General features: G+C 40.1%; 1 protein-coding gene across 4 annotated transcripts in view; it reads left to right on the forward strand.

Annotated features, from left to right (window-relative positions):
* The window catches only part of egfra (epidermal growth factor receptor a (erythroblastic leukemia viral (v-erb-b) oncogene homolog, avian)), a 283,288-nt gene that overhangs the window by 196,171 nt on the left and 66,719 nt on the right, over positions 1 to 20,398 (forward strand). For 3 of the 4 annotated variants that reach the window (XM_073054393.1, XM_073054391.1, XM_073054392.1), the window contains exons 5-10: positions 3,601 to 3,669; positions 5,233 to 5,351; positions 11,087 to 11,228; positions 12,185 to 12,301; positions 16,743 to 16,869; positions 17,671 to 17,744. In XM_073054393.1, coding sequence (XP_072910494.1) covers positions 3,601 to 3,669; positions 5,233 to 5,351; positions 11,087 to 11,228; positions 12,185 to 12,301; positions 16,743 to 16,869; positions 17,671 to 17,744 — 648 coding nt within the window. Of the gene's footprint in view, positions 1 to 3,600; positions 3,670 to 5,232; positions 5,352 to 11,086; positions 11,229 to 12,184; positions 12,302 to 16,742; positions 16,870 to 17,670; positions 17,750 to 20,398 lie in introns of those variants that run through there. The other variant, XM_073054395.1, reaches the window with a different exon arrangement.

The raw sequence follows: 20,398 nt of genomic DNA on the forward strand, positions 1-20,398 counted from the left end.
GGAGCAGTATAGGAGAAAGTTAGAACAAAAGCTGCAGAAAAAAAGCATGAAGGAGGTGTGGGATGGGATGAAGATCATCACCGGATGTGGTGCAAAGCGGGCGGCAAACATAAGTGGAGATGTGGAGAAAGTGAACCAGCTGAACAACTTCTTCAATAGGTTCGACAGCACAATCTCACCCTCACTGCAGAACTCCACACCAGGCTTACTTCCCTCACAGGAAAATAGCCACTCACAGGAGACCTGGCCCACACCCAGGTTTACGGCTGCACAGGTGGAAGGTCAACTGAGGAAGATCTGTACCAGCAAGGCGGCTGGACCGGATGGAGTTTCCCCACGATTACTGAGGGCCTGTGCGACTGAACTGGGAGAACCACTACAGCGCATCTTCAACATGAGTCTAGATCAGAGAAGAGTACCCAGACAGTGGAAAACATCCTGTATTGTCCCGGTACCGAAGAAACCACAACCAAAGGAGTTGAATGACTTCAGACCTGTTGCCTTGACGTCGCACGTGATGAAGACCATGGAGCGGCTGATAATACAGAATCTGAGGCCACAAACCAGGCACGCCCGGGATCCGCTTCAGTTTGCGTATAAGGAGAAGGTGGGAGTGGAGGATGCTATCACGTATTTGCTGCACAAATCACTCTCTCACCTAGATGGGGTCAGTTGTGCTGTGAGGATTACATTCCTTGACTTCTCTAGTGCCTTTAACACCATCCAGCCCAAGATCTTAAAGCACAAACTAACGGAGATGGGAGTAGACTCTCACATGGTGGATTGGATAGTGGACTACTTGACAGATAGACCTCAGTATGTGCGGTTGGGAGACTGTAGGTCTGACACGGTGGTCAGCAGCACAGGAGCGCCACAGGGAACCGTACTCTCTCCGGTCCTGTTCACCCTGTACACATCAGACTTCCAATATAACTCGGAGTCCTGCCATGTGCAGAAGTTCGCTGATGACACGGCCATAGTGGGGTGTGTCAGGAATGGACAGGAGGAGGAGTATAGGAAACTGATACAGGACTTTGTGATATGGTGCAACTCAAACTACCTGCGTCTCAATGTCACCAAGACCAAGGAGATGGTGGTGGACTTTAGGAGATCTAGGCCTCATATGGAGCCAGTGATCATTAATGGAGAATGTGTGGAGCAGGTTAAGACCTACAAGTATCTGGGAGTACAGTTAGACGAGAAGCTAGACTGGACTGCCAACACAGATGCCTTGTGCAGGAAGGCACAGAGTCGACTGTACTTCCTTAGAAGGTTGGCGTCATTCAATGTCTGCAGTGAGATGCTGAAGATGTTCTATAGGTCAGTTGTTGAGAGCGCCCTCTTCTTTGTGGTGGCGTGTTGGGGAGGAAGCATTAAGAAGAAGGACGCCTCACGTCTTAATAAGCTGGTAAGGAAGGCGGGCTCTGTCGTGGGCAAAGTACTGGAGAGTTTAACATCGGTAGCTGAGCGAAGGGCGCTGAGTAGGCTACGGTCAATTATGGAAAACCCTGAACATCCTCTACATAGCACCATCCAGAGACAGAGAAGCAGCTTCAGCGACAGGTTACTGTCGATGCAATGCTCCTCAGACAGGATGAAGAGGTCAATACTCCCCAATGCCATTAGGCTTTACAATTCAACTGCCAGGACTTAAGAACTTTTTTAAAGCTATTATTAATGCTTTTTGAGTTAGTGATTTAGATGCATATCATATTATTACTGAGTTAAGTATTGTATGTAATGAGTTTTTGCTACAACAAGTGTATGGGACATTGGAAAAAAATGTTGAATTTCCCCATGGGGATGAATAAAGTATCCATCCATCCATCCATCCATCCATCCATCCATCCATCCATCCATCCATCCATCCATCCATCCATCCATCCATCCATCCATCCATCCATCCGAGGCTATCAGAGGCTGTCATAGAAAATACTGGACAAAATATTATGTTACATAGATAATAAGTTGGATAATGAAATATTGTATGTCATCAGGACCAGCCAAGATGATAAGGAAACAAAGCTGTTGAGTGCATGTGGTGAAGTAATTCAGGGATTAAAACTGCAGATGTAACTACTTCTTTGGAGGTTTCCATAGGACATTCAACATCAGAAATGATTCTGAAAACAATATGCTCTTAATTATGTATAAACCCTTAATTCAGTGGCCACTTCATTAGGTACACCTATACACCTGCTCGTTCATGCAAATATCTAATTGGCCAATCATATGACAGCAGCTCAAAATGCATAAAAGCATACAGACATGGCCAAGTGGTTCAGTTGCTGTTCAGACCAAACATCAGAATGAAGAAGAAGAGTGAACTATGTGACTTGGACCGTGGAATGATTGTTGGTGTCATACAAGGTGGTTTAAGTATCTCAGAAACTGCTGATCTCCAGGGATTTTCAAGCACAGCACAGAGTTTACAGGGAATGGCGTGAGAAATTAAAAACGTCCAGTCAGCAACAGTGGTGTGCAGAAGAGCATTTCTGATCCCACAACACGTCAAACCTTGAAGTGGATGAGCTATAAAAGCAGAAGACCACAAACATACACTCAGTGGACACTTCATTAGGTACCCAGAAGCAGGAATAGTGCCTAACAGGCTAGTAGGAGAGGTGATGGGCCACAATTTCTTCATTACAGATGTAAAAAGAATTTAAGAGCAGATTGCAGCTTCATAATCCCATTCAGAGTATTAGTACTATTATCATTTGTAACGTACTGTATGTAATTGATGTGTAGTTCAAGAATTATTTATATTACATGGTTTAGCTTCAACTCATTCCAACAAATAATTCCTCTTGTTTGAGTGTTACTGCCTTCAAAAAATATGTTCTCTAGTTTGTCCTATCCCTGTTTATTAGCTTATTCAGGTAGCAATACACAAGAGGCTCCAGAAATTATAACTTGCTTCAAAGATCATTTCACACTCATTTTGGAAAATGACTGCAACTGCACCAAGCTTGCCTCACACCTGCAGGACATCGGATCTCATTTAGGTGCACTGTTTTCCTACCCTAAATAAGGTCTCAATTGCAACAATTTCTTAAATTTTAACAAATTCATATTATTTTTAAGGGTACTATTTTCACTGCTTCTGAAATCAATCCGAATAGTAGTGTAGCAGTTAATGCAATGCTTTACAGCGTCAAGTATAAAGTAAATTTAAAAATAAAAGTGGATCGATTGGGGTTCAGTTCTCACCACTGTCAGCAAGGAGTTTGTATGTTGTTCTAGCGACTGCATGGGTTTCCACTCACAGAGACGTACAGTAAGTTGTGGGAATCCTATATTCACTCTGGCAACATGGCAACAGTTGTAGGCTGCCTCTAACATACCCCAGACTGTGTCAGTCATTGGCAAAATGATGCATTTCATTATGTTTCCATGTATATGTGACAAATAAAGCTAATCTTTAAAATTCAATGTTCCATTTTTCCTTCATTTTAAACTGTGATTAGTAAGTTTGGTTGAATATTTTGAGAGAAGATAGTTTTTGCTAGATATAGAAGCTTGAACAATATTTGAATGAATTTCCTTATCGTTGTTAATTTTTTGATGTTTAATTATGTAACATTTTTTTGTTCACAGGCCCCAAATGTTATTCGCAGTGTCATGAGCAAGCATGCTGGGGTCCAGGTATAGAGAACTGTCAAAAATGTAAGTGTTCTCAATTCAAATTCAAAAATGGTTTGGTAATTTCATGTTTTCAATTGGACTATTCTATGTGTTGCTTCTTACGAAAGCTGGTCTTTAATCAATATCTCAAGCTCTCCTCTCTAATAGGCACCCTTCCATCACATTTCCATTATTACTTTAAAGGTAGAACCCCCCCCCCCCCGCCCCCCAATTTTAGTGGTCTGCTAGTGACAGTGAAAGCAATTATCTTTAGAGAATCAGAATCAGGTTTATTACCAATGTCTTGCAAGATATGAGATTTGTTTTAATAGCTGTACAGTGCAAAGGCAAAAAGCTGTTATAAATTATGAAGTAAACAGTACAAAAATAATAATGAGGTAGTGCTCATGGACCATTCATAAATCTGATGGTGGAAGGGAAGAATCTATTCCTCTGTCATTAAGTATGTACACTAGAATGTTGTTATGTCACAAATTGTTCTGATAGGTTAACAAAGGTTGCTTATGTTAAAATATCTTGCATATTTATCCCTTTTAAAGCTGCCCTGCATCAACTGAAACATTAATTGGAAACTTTAACTGGAAAATTTATTCCAAAAATGTTGACTTATTGTACAAGAATGGATCTGAGTAAGAGGTTAATCATGAACTGTGACTATGAAGGCAAAAGTCATCTAGTAAGTTTCTGGCCAACGATTTGAACTTTGTCAACTGTCCAATATCTTGGACTTTACCAAATGCAGTACACAAAAGAAATGTAGGTTAATACATCCTACATGAAATAAATTAATCTTAATTCCATGTATCCCTAGCCTAAAGGATAACTCGGTTACTCTTACTTAATCACAGAACACAATGAGGCATTTTGCCCATCAAAACTGTGTAAGTGTAATCTAGCTTGTCCTATTTCCTCCCTGCCTCTGTTAGATGTGCAAATTCTTTTCTTTCCAATCCTTATTCATCTGCACTTTGAATCCTATAATTGAATCTGTTTCCATTGCTATCCTCAGTATATTCCAGAGCTTAATCCCTCACTGACTTAAAAAAATACAAATAGATTATAAATTACCTAGTCAGACCTTCTAAATGCTTTTAAACAGCATCTTCTGTTCATTTTGGGTTTCTTTCTTCATTTTACTTTGCTAGTGTGACAGGTTTCCTGCTAATAAAATTACTTATGCACCTTAGAAGTAGTTTTCAAAAAAAACATCTTCATTCCTTTAAGTATTTATATATCTGTTTTTGTTACATGCTGTGGGAATATATTTTCAGATAGATAATGCACAATGAGTTGATTATGCTAAATCAAAATGATAAGTAGGTAATTATGAATGAAAACTATCAGGCTTTCTCATTTGTAAAACCCTAACATGCAATTTATTCATTTAAATGTGATGTTTTTGATTCTCAGTCATGAAAAGATATGGGTTATTTATTTTTGCATACCTATCATTCATGCCTGTATACATAAAGAATCAAATATTGCAGTACGTGAACCATTTTGATGGTGTCAGTAATAGGATTTATACAATTTGTACTCATTATTAAAAGTGATGTAAATGCTAATTGTTTTCTATGACCTCAGTCACAAAGAAAATCTGCGCACAACAATGTTCGGGTCGATGCAGAGGTCCGAACCCCAGTGACTGCTGCCACAGCCAGTGTGCTGCTGGATGTACAGGGCCCAGGGAGTATGACTGTCTGGTAAGAACACTCGCTGATTTATGGCCATTAGGTGGAGTTAAATGAAATACAAATCTTACTTTCCTCCCTCCAAACTCACTGAGAATGTTCAACTGTGTCAAGGTGTGACAAAGGGCTAATGCCATTCATGATCTTAACTGCTGTTTGAATCATTATGGAATGGGTAGATTTAAGGGTAGGTTTTGGTCACCAACTGAAAAACTGTTCAAGAATGAAACTGTAATACGAATATCAATGTGATTGTACTGTATGGATCTATTTCTTTTAGAGCAATGACTCCCCTTAGCACTACGTACAGACTGTTGTCTATGCATGCGCATTGTTCTCTCTCTCTATCACTGCACTGTGAATATACCAGTCAAAGACATCTCCTGCGTGTGTGCATTATTTAATTGATATGTAGTTGCACAGACACAATAAATCAGTGACAAGTATGAACCTGAGTGTCAAAAAATACCGACAGCTACCGGACGAGCCGGTGAGAAGAAACAGTTAACACTGCGAATTAGGCCGTCACAGACGCCAACAAGGGGACAATGAGTACACTGCATAGTACCCAGTGAAAGACGCACGACTGGCAAAGCTAAACTGAAAATAATGCGACTATGGCTTTAGTCAGGAAAGTTGACAAAGTCGATAATGCGAAAGAAGGCTGGGAGTCATACATTGCGAGGGTTGAACTGTAGTGTAAGGCAAACGACATGGTTGAGCAGAAGAAAGCCCCCACACTTCTTAGTTTAATGGGTGCAAAAGCATAGTCTCTTAAGCAACATAATAACTCCTGAAAAGCCAGCAAGCAAGTCATTCAACAAAATTGTTACAATTTTACCAAATCACTTGAGCTGTAAGCAGCTGGTAATAGCTGAGAGATTAGATTTTACAAAAGGAACCAGTCAAAAGATGAAAGCATTTCCGAATACATTGCGGTACTGCATAAATTTTCCCGATACTCCGACTTTAGAGATGGACATGCCGATGCATTAAGGGACAGGCTTGTATGTGACAAGCTAGTCAAAGCACTCAAATGAGGCTACTGTCAAAAAGAGACCTAGCCTTAGAATGGGTATTAACCATTGCAATATCATTAGAGACTGCAACAAAGAATGCAGCAGAACTACAGAAAAAGAGGTTAAAATGTAAAATGCACAAGATGTCCCATCGATGCAACAAATCTTCCCATGATGCAAATGACTTCCTTCAAGGAAAAAGTTTGCAGAAGGTATCACAGCCGAGGTTACATAGATAGAATAAGGACGGTAGACAAAAAGCACAACCAAAGAGAGAAACCACACTGAGTGAGAAGTTTCAAACACAAAACTAAATGTAGAAAGTGACCGAATGTAAAACAGAATCAGACAACAGATTCTGACAAATGCAGACAGAGCAAAGAGTTAAATTGTACCACAGAGGCAAAATTCAAAAGGGAGAAGAACGCAGGACTGAAGGTGTTATATTTAAACCTTAAATTAATTTAAACCTTATTTAAACCTGACATGGGTCAGAGAATGTTGAATCTTTGTGGGTGGAGTTAAGAAACTGCAAGGTGGAGAAAAACAAATGAGAATCGTATGAAGGTAATGACACCATTATAATGGGGACTTCAATATGCAAAGTAATTGGAAAAATGAAGAGAGGGAATTTGAATGCCTACGAGTTGATTTTTTTAAGCAGCTTGTGCTTGAGCCTACCCGGAGAAAAGCTATCTTTGATTGGGTGTTGTGTAATAACCCAGATCTTATGCAGGAGCTTAATGTAAAGGAACCCTTGGGTTTTGGAGGGAGAATTTGAGAGGGAGAAGCATAAATCACGTGTATCAGTATCACAATGGAATAAAGGTCATTACAGTTTGCGTGAGAGAGGCGCTTGCCCAGGTGGGTTGGAGGAGGGATGGTGGCAGAGCAGAGATGGCTGAAGTTTCTGGAAATAGTTCACAAGGCACAACATAAATATGTCTCACAGAAGAAGTAATTCTCAAATGGCAGGGGGTAAGCAATCGTGGCTGACAAAGGAAGTTGAAGACTGCATAAAAGACAGGAAAGGGCATATTAGGTAGCAAAAGTGAGTGGGAAGTTAGATGATTGGGAAGCGTTTAAAATCCAACAAAAGACAACTAAAAAGCTATATAAAGGAAAAAGATTAAATATAAGGGCAGACTAGACAATAATATAAAGTAGGATACCAGATGTTTTTTTCTACTATATAAAGAGTAAAAGGGAGGTGAGAGTTTATATTGGATCACTGCAAAATGATGCTGGTGAGGTAGTAATGGGGACAAAAAAATGGCAGATGAACTTAATGGGTACTTTGCATTTGTCTTCACTGTGGAAGACACTAGCAGTGTGCCAGTGGTCCTTGAGTATCAGGGAGCAGGAGTGAGTGCCATTGCTATTACAAAGGAAAAAGTGCCAGCCAAACTCAATGGTCTTAAGGTGGATAAGTCACCTGGACCAGGTGGGCTACATCCCAGAGCTTTGAGAGAGGTTGCTGAAGAGAGAACAGATGCATTGGTCATGATCTTTCAAGAATCACTTGATTCTGGCATGGTCCCAGAGGATTTGAAGATTGCAAATGTCACTCCACTCTGAGAAGGGAGGAAGGCGAAAGAAAGAAAATTATAGACCAGTTAGTCTACCTCAGTGGTTGGGAATCTATTAATAATTTTGGGATCTAATAATCTTTAATAACTGGAGTCTGTTATTAATGATGAGATTTCAGGGTACTTGGAGACTAATGATAAAATAAGTCAAAGTCAGCATGGTTTCTGTAAAGGGAAATCTTGCCTGAAAAATCTGTCAAAATTTGTTGAAGTGATCAGCAGAGGCAGTGGATGTCATTTACTTGGATGTTCAGAAGGCATTTGATAAGGTGCCACACTTGAGGCTGCTTAACAAGATAAAATCCTATGGTGTTACACAAAAGATACTGGCATTGGAAGTAGAATGGCTGACAGGCAGGAGGTAGTGACTAGGAATAAAAGGAGCCTTTTCTGGTTGGCTGCCAGTGACTAACGGTGTTCCTCAGGGGTCAGTATTGGGACCGCTGCTTTTCACATTGATTGTCAATGATTCGGATAATGGAATTGATGACTTTGTGGTAAAGTTTGCAGATAGGTGGAGGGGGTAGGTCGTGCTGAGGAAGCAATGCATTTACAGTGGACAAATTAAAAGAATGGGTAACAAATGGAATACAATGTTGGGAAATGTATGATAATACATTTTGGTAAAAGGACCAACCTGTGGACTGTTATCTAAATAGGAAGAAGGTTCAAACATCAGAGGTGCAGAGGGTCTTTGGAGTCCTCCTGCAAGACTCCCGGAAGGTTAATTTATAAGTTGAATCTGTGGTAAAGAAGGCAAATGCAATGTTGACATTTATTTCAAGAGGAATACAATATAACAGCAAGGAGATAATGCTGAGCCTTTATAAGACACTAGTCAGGCCACACTTGGAGTATTGTCAACAGTTTTGGGTCCCATATCTCAGAAAGGATGTATTGTCAGTGAAGAGAGTCCAGAGGAGGTTCACTGAGGATGATTCTGGGAATGAAGAGGTTAACATATGAGGAGCATTTGGCAGCTTTGAGCCTGTACTCACTGGAATTTAGAAGAACGTGGGGAGATCTCATTGAAAGCTACCGAATGTTGGAAGGACTAGATAGGGTGGATGTGGAGAGGAGGTTTCCTATTGTGGGGTATCCAGAACTAGAGGGCACAGCCTCCGAATTGAGGGGTGATCCTTTAAGAACAGAGGTAAGGAGGAATTCTTTTAGACAGAGAGTAGTGAATCTGTGGAATGCTCTGCCACAGGCTGTGGTGGAGGCCAAGTCCATGGGTATACTTAAGGCTGTAATTGATCATTTCCTGATCGGTCAGAGCATGGAAGGATATGGCGAGAAGGCAGGTGAATGGGTTTGGGTGGAATCCGGGATAGCTATGATGGAATGGCAGAGCAGACTTGATGGACTGAATGGCCTAATTATGCTCCTGTATCTAATGGACTACGTATGGACTGTTGTCTGCGTATACGCTGTTGTCTGTGCATGCACATTATTCTCTCTCTGTCACTCTCACACTCACTGTCACGCTCTTTTTTCGTGTGCGCGCACACACACCAATTAAAGCCATCTCCCACGTGCGTGCTGTTATTTAATTGGTATGTAGTTGCTCAGACACAGCAGTGATTATTTCAGTATTTGTGCCTGTTGCAAATTAGATATTGAAAGGGTCACATCATGTTGCTGGTTCAGCACCTACAAAGCAGCATCAACTCCACAATGACGACTAATGAATGTGTTTTCTGAGAGAGCATACTGCAGGTTTCTATATTAATAAAGACTAAAGATACGCATAGAGATAGGATTCAAGTGTTCAGTTCTGAATCTTGGGGGTGGTGGTTTCAGTCACGAGAGTTCTGAATTGCAGGGAGGTTATAGGCTGGTGGGGACTCTGCAGGGTTGGGATTAGATCAGGTAACAGTGAGGTTGGGAAGGGATCTTGAAGGTCAGGTTAAACTACTGGGTGGGGGTGATGGAGTGTGTGTGTGTCCATGTCAGATGCTGGATGAAGCACTGCATGTCCAAGTTGCAATCCAGCTGGCTGTGCAGTATTTTGGGGTAGGGAGAGGCACAGTGAGGATGCATGTTTAACTGGGGTGACCAACCTGAAACCTTCCGAAAGCCACTGGAAAAGCCCTGGCTTCTCTCTGTATTACAGCACAAAGGAGACAAAAGCATGAAGTCATACAATTCTGAGAAACTCCTGTCATCTCTGCCAAATAGTTTTGCTTAGAAGTGTAGTCACCTGGCCCACATAAATGTGGTACTGTGCTAAAGGTTGTTTTAAACATCTATCAGGCTCCCACTGACATTATATTTTCTTTTATTTACTATCAAGTGCACTACACTTTGTTAAACTTGCCCTACAGATGTCAGTGCTTGAAGCAATGAGCCAATTTGCTCTGGAATGCAATCTATAGTAACTACGGTAGTATTTCCTTCAATCACCACTACTGACTTGTAACACTTCCATGTATCGCTGTGCTTGTATTTCTATCTACTGGCTCTCTGTATTCAGTTTTTTTTTTCAGAATCCGGTTTATTTGGATTCAGATTGATGACGTGTTTTTTTGTTAGTGTGCAGCAGCAGTAGACTGCAAAGAAAAAATTATTATAAGTTGCAAAATACATAGTGCAACTAAAAAGAATTATGTAGTGTTCGTGGACTATTCAGTAATCTGGTTAGGGAAGGGAGGAAGCTGTTCCTGAATTGCTGAATGTGGCTTCCACCCTGATGGGGAGAAAGGTGCACTTGATCAGTCTACAACCCTCTGCAGCCTCTGGCAAGGCTCCATTCCAGGCTGTGCTGCGGCCTGTCAGAATGCTCTCCAATGTGATGTCAATGTAACATAATGAAAAAGCTTGTATTTTTACACTCCCCGGACAGGTTTGATAGTCACGGTATGACTTCCAGTAACCGAGAAGCTATAGAAATTTGCAAGAATCTTTGACATACCAAATTTGCTCATACTTCTAACTCCCCTGTGGATAACTCCCTGTTTCTCGGTTACTGGAAGTCATACCGTGACTATCAAACCTGTCCGGGGACTGTAAAAATACAAGCTTTTTCATTATGTTACATTGACATCACATATATGAAATGCCATATATTTCAGAATTGTTGAATTGGGTGACATACAAATGCAGGTATAAATATGTTAAATGCTGTTTTGTTTATCAGGCTTGTCGGAAGTTCAGCGACGGAGGCACTTGTAAAGAATCCTGTCCTCGCTTGGAAATTTATAATACAGTCACTTTTCAAATGGAGCGGAATCCACATGGAAAATATAGTTTTGGAGCATCCTGTGTAGAGAAGTGTCCCCGTATGTTATTCTTGAATTATTCTGTGATTTGATGAAATTAAGAAGTATTCGTATGTTAAAAACTGGTTGTTTATAAATGCTGAAATTCACTGCCATCATCTGCCCAATTAATAGCTTGATTTGGGGTTGATGAGAGTAATTGGGTTGTAGTTGTTGATTATAGATCTGTATACTGTACAGTTGTAGAAAGTTACAGCCAGAAACGGGCTTTTTTAGCCCAACTGTCTGCGCTGACTTTCAACCATCCATTAACAGAGAACATTAATTCTCTGTTTATCCCTCCCTACCACCCACCCCCCCCCCCACCCCTGTCAAGTTCTACCACTCACCTATACAAAAGCAGAGATTTACAGTAGCTGCTTAATCTACCAATCCATGTCTTTAGGATGTGGAAAAAACCAGAGCCCCCAGAGGAAACCCACACAAAATGTTCAAATTCCTCACAGACAGGTCAGGATTGGTTCTGGGTCTCTGGTCCTGTGAAGCTGTGGTTCTATCGTCTGTACCACAGTGTAACCCATACTAATGAAGCTGGTTATGTCAGTGAACACATTTGGTAAGCACTGAATTGTCAATTACTCTGCCTCATGGGCAAATAAGAAAGCAAACTGGACGAGTTTTCTGGCTCTCAGTAATCTTGGAGGAGAGGAATGGCAAGAATGCTCTGTTGGAAGGTAGTCTAAAATAAGATTACCCTGACCCGCTATTGAGTGCATCAATGATTATTGTTGACGAGGAGGAGAACAAATTGAAGGGGCTCGGTGAAATAAGAAAAGGAGAAATTGGAACTGATGATTGCTTCCCTCAGAACCAGCACGAACCCAATGCACAGAATTACCTCTTCCTTTTTCATTAAGTACAAGATTGTCAAGAAATGTTTTCCTTTTGAAATTATGAAACATATTCCATTGAATTTTAAAACCTCTTCTAAACTTGCTATTTTCTTTAAACTTCAGATAACTATGTGGTAACAGACCTTGACTCCTGTGTTCGATCCTGCAGTCCTGGTACACATGAGGTGGATGAGGACAATATCAGAAAGTGTAAAAAATGTGAAGGACCTTGTCCAAAAGGTACATCTCTGAGCTACCCTTGACTTCAGTACGAAGCATAATTCCAGTTAGATTTAACAGCTTGTTGTGTTGCTCAAGCCATTTGCAAATAATTCCCCATCACCTGTCTTCTCTGACAACATCTCCTCATCTCATTCTAATTTCATTCATCCACTGACTCAATCCAGTTCAACCACTAATCCTGGAATTGAATTCTACAGTTTCCAAATGCTTTTGTGAAATTCGAGCTTCTGTTCTCTCTTCTAAATATTTACCATATAGTTTTGAACACATGTCTACTTCCATTATCTAGCTTTTCAGAATTTTAAACATCCATCGTACTCTCCAAAATGCTCCAAATACTTGTACATCATGATTATTGGCTTTGAATAGCTGTGCCATTTCCCCTTCTTACTGTCAACTCAAAGATTCCTTTTAGTTCCTAAAGAATTATCAGTAAGTAGACTTTCTGTTTCAGCATGCAATACAAATGTGGCATTATATACCCTACTTTCAAACCTATACTGACCAATGGCTTGAATAGTATTATTATTCCATGGACCCTACCATTAATCGAGGGCTCCGTGGACTCCATGATAACAACCCCTGGACTAATGTGATTTTTGCCATTTAGTGGTGTGTGGAATGTACAACTGGAATCAAAAGTAAGGCTCCTTATAATTGTAGGACAGATGGTGTTAGACTTTTATTAATGGTTTTGAAACTTCTTTCTTTCACATGCATGATTTGAAATATTCTAGATGGAGTAGTCCACCAGTAGACGAAAAATTCATCAGTTTGTCACAAAACATGGAAACATCTAAATCATTTGTCTGATTGTGTATATTAAGTGATTGCCAATTGGATTAAGAATTCTGTGTTTGCTAAGCTAGATGGCTTTCTGCATAAGGTTAACATTGGGAGAAAAGAAAACAAAAAAGACCGCATCTTTACATTCTTTTTTAGAATTTACTTTGAGCATGTTAAAAGATGAGAATCACTCGTTTCCTTGGGAAGATTGATTATTGATCAGATGAATATTAGTGGACTACTTGACAGATAGACCTCAGTATGTGCGGTTGGGAGACTGTAGGTCTGACACGGTGGTCAGCAGCACAGGAGCGCCGCAGGGAACCGTACTCTCTCCGGTCCTGTTCACCCTGTACACATCAGACTTCCAATATAACTCGGAGTCCTGCCATGTGCAGAAGTTCACTGACGACACGGCCATAGTGGGGTGTGTCAGGAATGGACAGGAGGAGGAGTATAGGAAACTGATACAGGACTTTGTGATATGGTGCAACTCAAACTACCTGCGTCTCAATATCACCAAGACCAAGGAGATGGTGGTGGACTTTAGGAGATCTAGGCCTCATATGGAGCCAGTGATCATTAATGGAGAATGTGTGGAGCAGGTTAAGACCTACAAGTATCTGGGAGTACAGTTAGACGAGAAGCTAGACTGGACTGCCAACACAGATGCCTTGTGCAGGAAGGCACAGAGTCGACTGTACTTCCTTAGAAGGTTGGCGTCATTCAATGTCTGTAGTGAGATGCTGAAGATGTTCTATAGGTCAGTTGTGGAGAGCGCCCTCTTCTTTGTGGTGGCGTGTTGGGGAGGAAGCATTAAGAAGAGGGACGCCTCACGTCTTAATAAGCTGGTAAGGAAGGCGGGCTCTGTCGTGGGCAAAGTACTGGAGAGTTTAACATCGGTAGCTGAGCGAAGGGCGCTGAGTAGGCTACGGTCAATTATGGAAAACTCTGAACATCCTCTACATAGCACCATCCAGAGACAGAGAAGCAGTTTCAGCGACAGGTTACTATCGATGCAATGCTCCTCAGACAGGATGAAGAGGTCAATACTCCCCAATGCCATTAGGCTTTACAATTCAACCGCCAGGACTTAAGAACCTTTTAAAAGCTATTATTAATGCTTTTTGAGATAGTGATTTAGATGCATATCATATTTTTTACTGAGTTAAGTATTGTATGTAATTAGTTTTGATACAACAAGTGTATGGGACATTTGAAAAAAAAGTTGAATTTCCCCATGGGGATGAATAAAGTATCTATCTATCTATCTATCTATCTATTCTAATAGTTGGGGTTTGAATGGAAATTGTATGTTTGTCAGTCCAAATATCCCATAGCAATCACACAATGACCTTTGTAGTCTGCTTCAGGTCAAAGAGTACTGCTTCATGCATTAAGTATGGTGGGAATTAAAGCACCATTTTGTTTTATAAATAACAAATCCTTCCTTCTGATGAAACAAATATCAAGGAAATGGCAAGAGGTCCATAACTTATTTTTATTGTTGCATTTTATTTTTAAACAAGTGCCCCGGGAGGAAGTTAAGAACGTGCAGATTTGAGGCAAAACTTATCACCAGAATGGTGAGGAAAATTTCCCCAAGGGATAGCTAAGGCCCAGGATCTGAATAAACACATCAGCCACTGCCCCTGCTTCTATTGCATTTTTGTACTAAAGTTCAAAGTTGAAAGTAAATTTATTATCGAAGTACTATATACAACCCTGAGATGTGTTTTCTTGTGGGCACTAGGTAAATCCAAAAGACATAATGGAATCAATGAAAGAGCACACCCAGCAGGGCAGACAAGCAACTATTGTGCAAAAGGCAAAAACCTGTGCAAATACAAAAGAGAAAACAAAATGAACAAATAAGCAATAAATATTGAGAACACGATTTGAAGATATATAATTCAGTTAAACTCATATCTCACCTTGTAAAATAAAAAGACAACTCAGGCATTTTTATGCATCTGGCTATAGCAGGACTTAAATATTTGATGTCAAACCAGTTTGAATCCTCGTACAGATAGAGACCTTTTTGTGCTTTTATTTGATTTTGTAGGGTGTAGGCTTAGCAGGCAAGTTGAGAGTACGTGGTCAATTCCTTGCCCTTGCGAAGGTGGTAGCAATCTTCCTTTCTAAACTACTGCAGTGCCTCTGGTGATGGTGCTCTCACTGCCTTGTTGGGTTGGAATTTCAGGGAATTAAGCCCAGCCATGATAAAGGGCAAGCAATACATCTCCAAATTAAAGTGTTGTGCCACTTGGAATGAAACATTCAGGCATCCTCTGCCTATGTCCTTGGTGGTGGAGGATGGAGATTTGGCAGGTGTTGTCAGAGTAGTTTAGAATAACAGACGCTGTATATTCAGAGCCATTGTGTGCTGGCATCGAAGAAATGAATGTTCAGGAACGTGATAGGTTTTCAGCAATGTCTCTGCTTTGTACTGAATGGTGTCAAGTTGGTTGAGCTGCACTCATCCAACAAGTAAAAATAATTTTGTTATGCTCCATACTTGTGCTCGATTTGTTGGGGAAAGATCACATTTTCAAGAGGTAAGTTGCACGTTATAGTGTATTCAGCCTCTGATATACTCTTGCAGCTATGGTGTTTATGCAGTTGGTTCAGTTGAGTTTCCAGACAAAGATGAACATCTCTCCCCTCCACACCACTTGGTAGTGCCAGTAGCACTCAAATGTCAGTATTCAGACTCTTTTATCACCTTGTATTTTTGTTAAACAAATGTTACTTGCCATTTATTAGTCTATTCTGATGATGTATTCAATGTTGTAATATTCAGTATGTATATGGAGGAGGTGAAATTGAGCAAGGAATGCTTTCTCCATATAAATATTGTATCCCACTGCACCACAGTTGTAATATTTGACAGAGATGAATATTTTAAAGGCCATCTTCCTGTCTCTGCCTCAATTTTTCTGTTTAAAACCTTACTGACTATAAATTATTACTTCCATAGCTCATCTGTCCTCAACTTCTCTATTATAAATTCTACGTTCACTTCAGCTAGAATTTGCAATAAGAATAAAGACAAAGTTCCTAGCATTCAATCTTCTGCTTCTCAATCTCTAAGGACTTTTAACATTTCCCCTTCAAATATTTAATCAATATTTTAAAAGGATTATTGAATCTACATCCACGACTCTGATGACAGTGCAATTCCAGTCCCAAGTTATGCACAGCGACTTCAACATTGAACCAGCTCTGATATCTGAATGCCATATTGAGCCTGTCACACTGAGATGGATGAGATATTAAACAGAGACCTTGTCTTTTTTTTCAAGACATAAACTTCCCCACAGTACTATGTCAAGTTTATCTCGTGTCCTGATCTGTAGACAAGTGTTATTCACTATTATAAAAGTAACTCTTATTGACTCATTGCAAATTCAATTTTATAAGAATACCTCATCAAAAGCCAAGTTAATTATCATGTGCACATGTACATGTACTGTGCACACAGGTACAATGAAAAACTTACTTGTATCAGTGTCACAGGCACATAATTTCTCTCCAATTTTTTTTCCAAAATTGAGTTCATGAATGGTGCCATATAAGTGGAGGTTTGCATTTAAAAATAAATCTGTTTGAATCTAACCGTTTGTTTACATACGATGTTCTCTTTTCTCAGATTGCAGTGGAATTGGAGTTGCACATTTGAAGGATGCTATGTCAATCAATTCTTCAAATATTGATTCATTTAAAAATTGCACCAAAATTAATGGCAATGTGGTTATTTTGGAAGTGGCCTTCAAAGGGTAAATAATTTCATTGCATTTCTATTCATTTACAGAGTAATGTCATCAAATTAAACAAGCTTTCCATACTGAATTGAGGATAAAGCTATTCTTAGTATAGATTCCAAGATCACTTACACCAACATTAATTGCAATAAGTTATCCTCTGAGGGACGAGGTTCATGGTGAATCAGTTTTAGATTTATGAAGACATGAGAGCATGCAGATGCTGGAAACCTGGAGTAACACACGCAAAACACTGGAGAAACACAAAGTCAGGCAAAATCTAGAGAGGGAAATAAATAGCCAATATTTTGTGCTGAGACCCTTCATCTGCACTCTAAATGCTTTTCTACTTCCGGTGATTTTAGAACATTTCCTTTCAACTTGTTAGGCCATGCTTTAAAACATTGAAACATTTGTCTAATTCTGGTATAGTTAAGTGTGGTAAAGCAGTTTCATGCTTAGACATTTTTTAAGAAAAAGCTAACTGTGAAACTTGTGTATTTTAATCAGACCGCCTCATCAAACACCCAAGAGTAAATTAATTTTAAATAACATAAGATGATATATTTTTTGAACAAAAAGTATAGAAATATTTACTGATGATACCACTGTACTTAACAAGAAAATTAATATTCAAAAAGTGTGAACTGTGATTATATTAATTTTCCAGAATATTTTTTGTACTGTTAGAGAAAAGGACCTGGACTAACTCTAACTTGATCTTAACATTAAGAAATGTTGTGTGATAGTTTATCCAATTTCAGGGGAGTTTTTCAGTAGAATATATACTGTTAAATGCCTGTTTCTCTATTCCAGTGATAACTTCTCAAAAGCACTTCCACTGCACCTAGAAAAATTGGAAGTCTTTAGAACTGTCAAAGAAATAACAGGTTAGTTGGTTGGGATTTTTAGATGCTATTAAGCTGTTTTTTTAAATGGTGAGAACATGAAATGTTTTCAGGGGAATCTGCATGTCCTTGTACAGATCCAAAAGGTAATATGCAAATACAAGACCATAAAACATAGGACCACAATTAGGCCATTTGGCCCATCGAGTCTGCTCCACCATTCCATCATGGCTGATCCCTGATCCCACTCAACCCCATACACCTGCCTTCTCGTCATATCCTTTCATTCCCTGACCGATCAGGAAACGATCAACTTCCACCTAAATATACCCACAGACTTGGCCTCCACCACAGTCTGTGGCAGAGCAGGTTCACTACTCTATACCTATAGAAATTCCTCCTTACCTCCGTTCTGTTTTGAGGCTGTGCCCTCTAGTTCTGAATACCCCCACCATAGGAAACAGCCTCTCCACATCCACCCTATCTAGTCCTTTCAGCATTCGGTAGGTTTCAATGAGATCCCCACACTTTCTTCTAAATTCCAGTGAGTACAGGCCCAGAGCTGCCAAATACTCCTCATGTATTAACCCCTTCATTCCTGGAGTTATCCTTGTGAACCTCCTCTCCAATGACAGCACATCCTTTCTGAGATGTGGGGCCCAAAATTGTTGGCAATATTCCAAGTGTAGCCTGTCTTATAAAGGCTCAGCATTGTCTCCTTGCTTTTATATTCTATTCTCCTTGAAATAAATGTGAGCATTGCATTTTCCTTGTGTACTACAGACTCATTCTTTAAATTAACCTTCTGGGAGTCTTGCTGAGGACTCCGAAGTCCCTCTGCACCTCTGATGTTTGAACCTTCTCCCCATTTAGATAATCATCTGCACTATTGTCCCTTTTACCAAAATGCATTATCATACATTTCCCAACATTGTAGTCCATTTGCCACTTTCTGCCCATTCTTCCAGTTTTTCTGAATCCTGAGGCAATTGCTTTGCTTCCTCAGCCTTACCTACACCTCCACCTATCTTCATATCATCCGCAAGCCTTGCCACAGAACCATCAATACCATGATCCAAATCATTGACACACTATGTGAAAAGTAGCGGTCCCAATACTGACCCCTGAGGAACACCATTAGTCACCGACAGCCAACCAGAAAAGGCTCCTTTTATCCCCAATTGCTGCCTCCTGCCTGTCAGCCATTCCTTTATCCATGCCAGTATCTTTCCTGTAACACCATATGATTTTATCTTGTTAAGCAGCCTTATGTGTGGCACCTTATCAAATGCCTTCTGAAAATCCAAGTAAATGTCACTCACTGCCTCTCATTTGTCCACCCTGTTTGTTACTTCCTCAAGTAACTCTAACAGATGTGTCAGGCAAAATTTCCCTTTACAGAAACCATGCTGACTTTGACTTATTTTATCATCGGTCTCCAAGTAGCCCAAAGCCTCGTCCTTAATAATAGACTCCAACACTTCTCCAAACACTGAGCTTAGGTGAACTGGCCAATAATTTCCTTTCTTTTGCCTTTCTTCCTTTTTAAAGAGTGGAGTGGCATTTGCAATCTACCTGTCCTCCAGGACCATGCCAGAATCAAGTGATTCTTGAAATATTATGACCAATGTATTTGTTATCTCTTCAGTAACTTGTCTCAGGACTCTGGGATGTAGTCCATCGGGGCCAGGTGACTTATCCACCTTAAGAGCTTTGAGTTTGCCTAGCACTTTTTCCTTTGTAATAGCAATGACGTGCACTCCTGCTCCCTGACACTCATGGACCTCTGGAGCACTACTAGTGTCTTCCATAGGGAAGACAGATGCAATGTACCCTTAAGTTCATCTGCCATTTTTTTTTGTCTCCTATTACTACCTCACCAGCATTATTTTCCAGTGGTTCAATATCAAATCTCTCCTCCCTTTTACTCTTTATATAATTGAAAAAACATTTGGTATCCTGCTTTATATTATGGGGTAGTCTGCCCTCATATTTCATCTTTTCCCTTCGTATAGGCTTTTTAGTTGTCTTTTGTTGGATTTTAAACGCTTCCCAATCATCCAATTTCTGACTCACTTTTGCTACCTAATATGCCCTTTCTTGTCTTTTATGCAGTCTTCAACTTCCTTTGTCAGCCACGGTTGCTTACCCCTGCCATTTAAAAACTTCTTTCCTCTGTGGGACATGTCTATTCTGTGCCTTGTGAACTATTTCCAAAAACTTCAGCCATCTCTGCTCTGCCAGCATCCCTCCAGTATCCTCCACTCCACCTGGGCAAGCTCCTCTCTCATGCCTCTGTAATTCCCTTTATTCTATTGCAATTATTTGAGTTATGCTTCTCCCTCTCAAACTGCAGTATGAATTCAATCATGTTATGATCACTGCCTCCTATGGCTTTCCTTTATGTTAAGCTCCCTAATATGATCTGGGTTATTACTCAATGCCCAATCTCTTTTCCCAAATAGGCTGCAGTACAAGTTGCTCTAAAAAGCCACCTCATAGACATTCAACAAACTACCTCTCTTGCAATCCGACACCAACCTGATTTTCCCAATCCCCTTGCATATTGAAGCCCCCAATTACAATTGTGTCATTATCCTTATTACATGCCTTTTCCAGCTCCCTTTGCAATCTTAACTCCACGTCATGGTTACTACCTGGAGGCCTGTACAAGATTCCCATAATGGTTTTTTTAC

This window comes from Hemitrygon akajei, chromosome 8 (assembly GCF_048418815.1).
Source record: "Hemitrygon akajei chromosome 8, sHemAka1.3, whole genome shotgun sequence".
NCBI lineage: Eukaryota > Metazoa > Chordata > Chondrichthyes > Myliobatiformes > Dasyatidae > Hemitrygon > Hemitrygon akajei.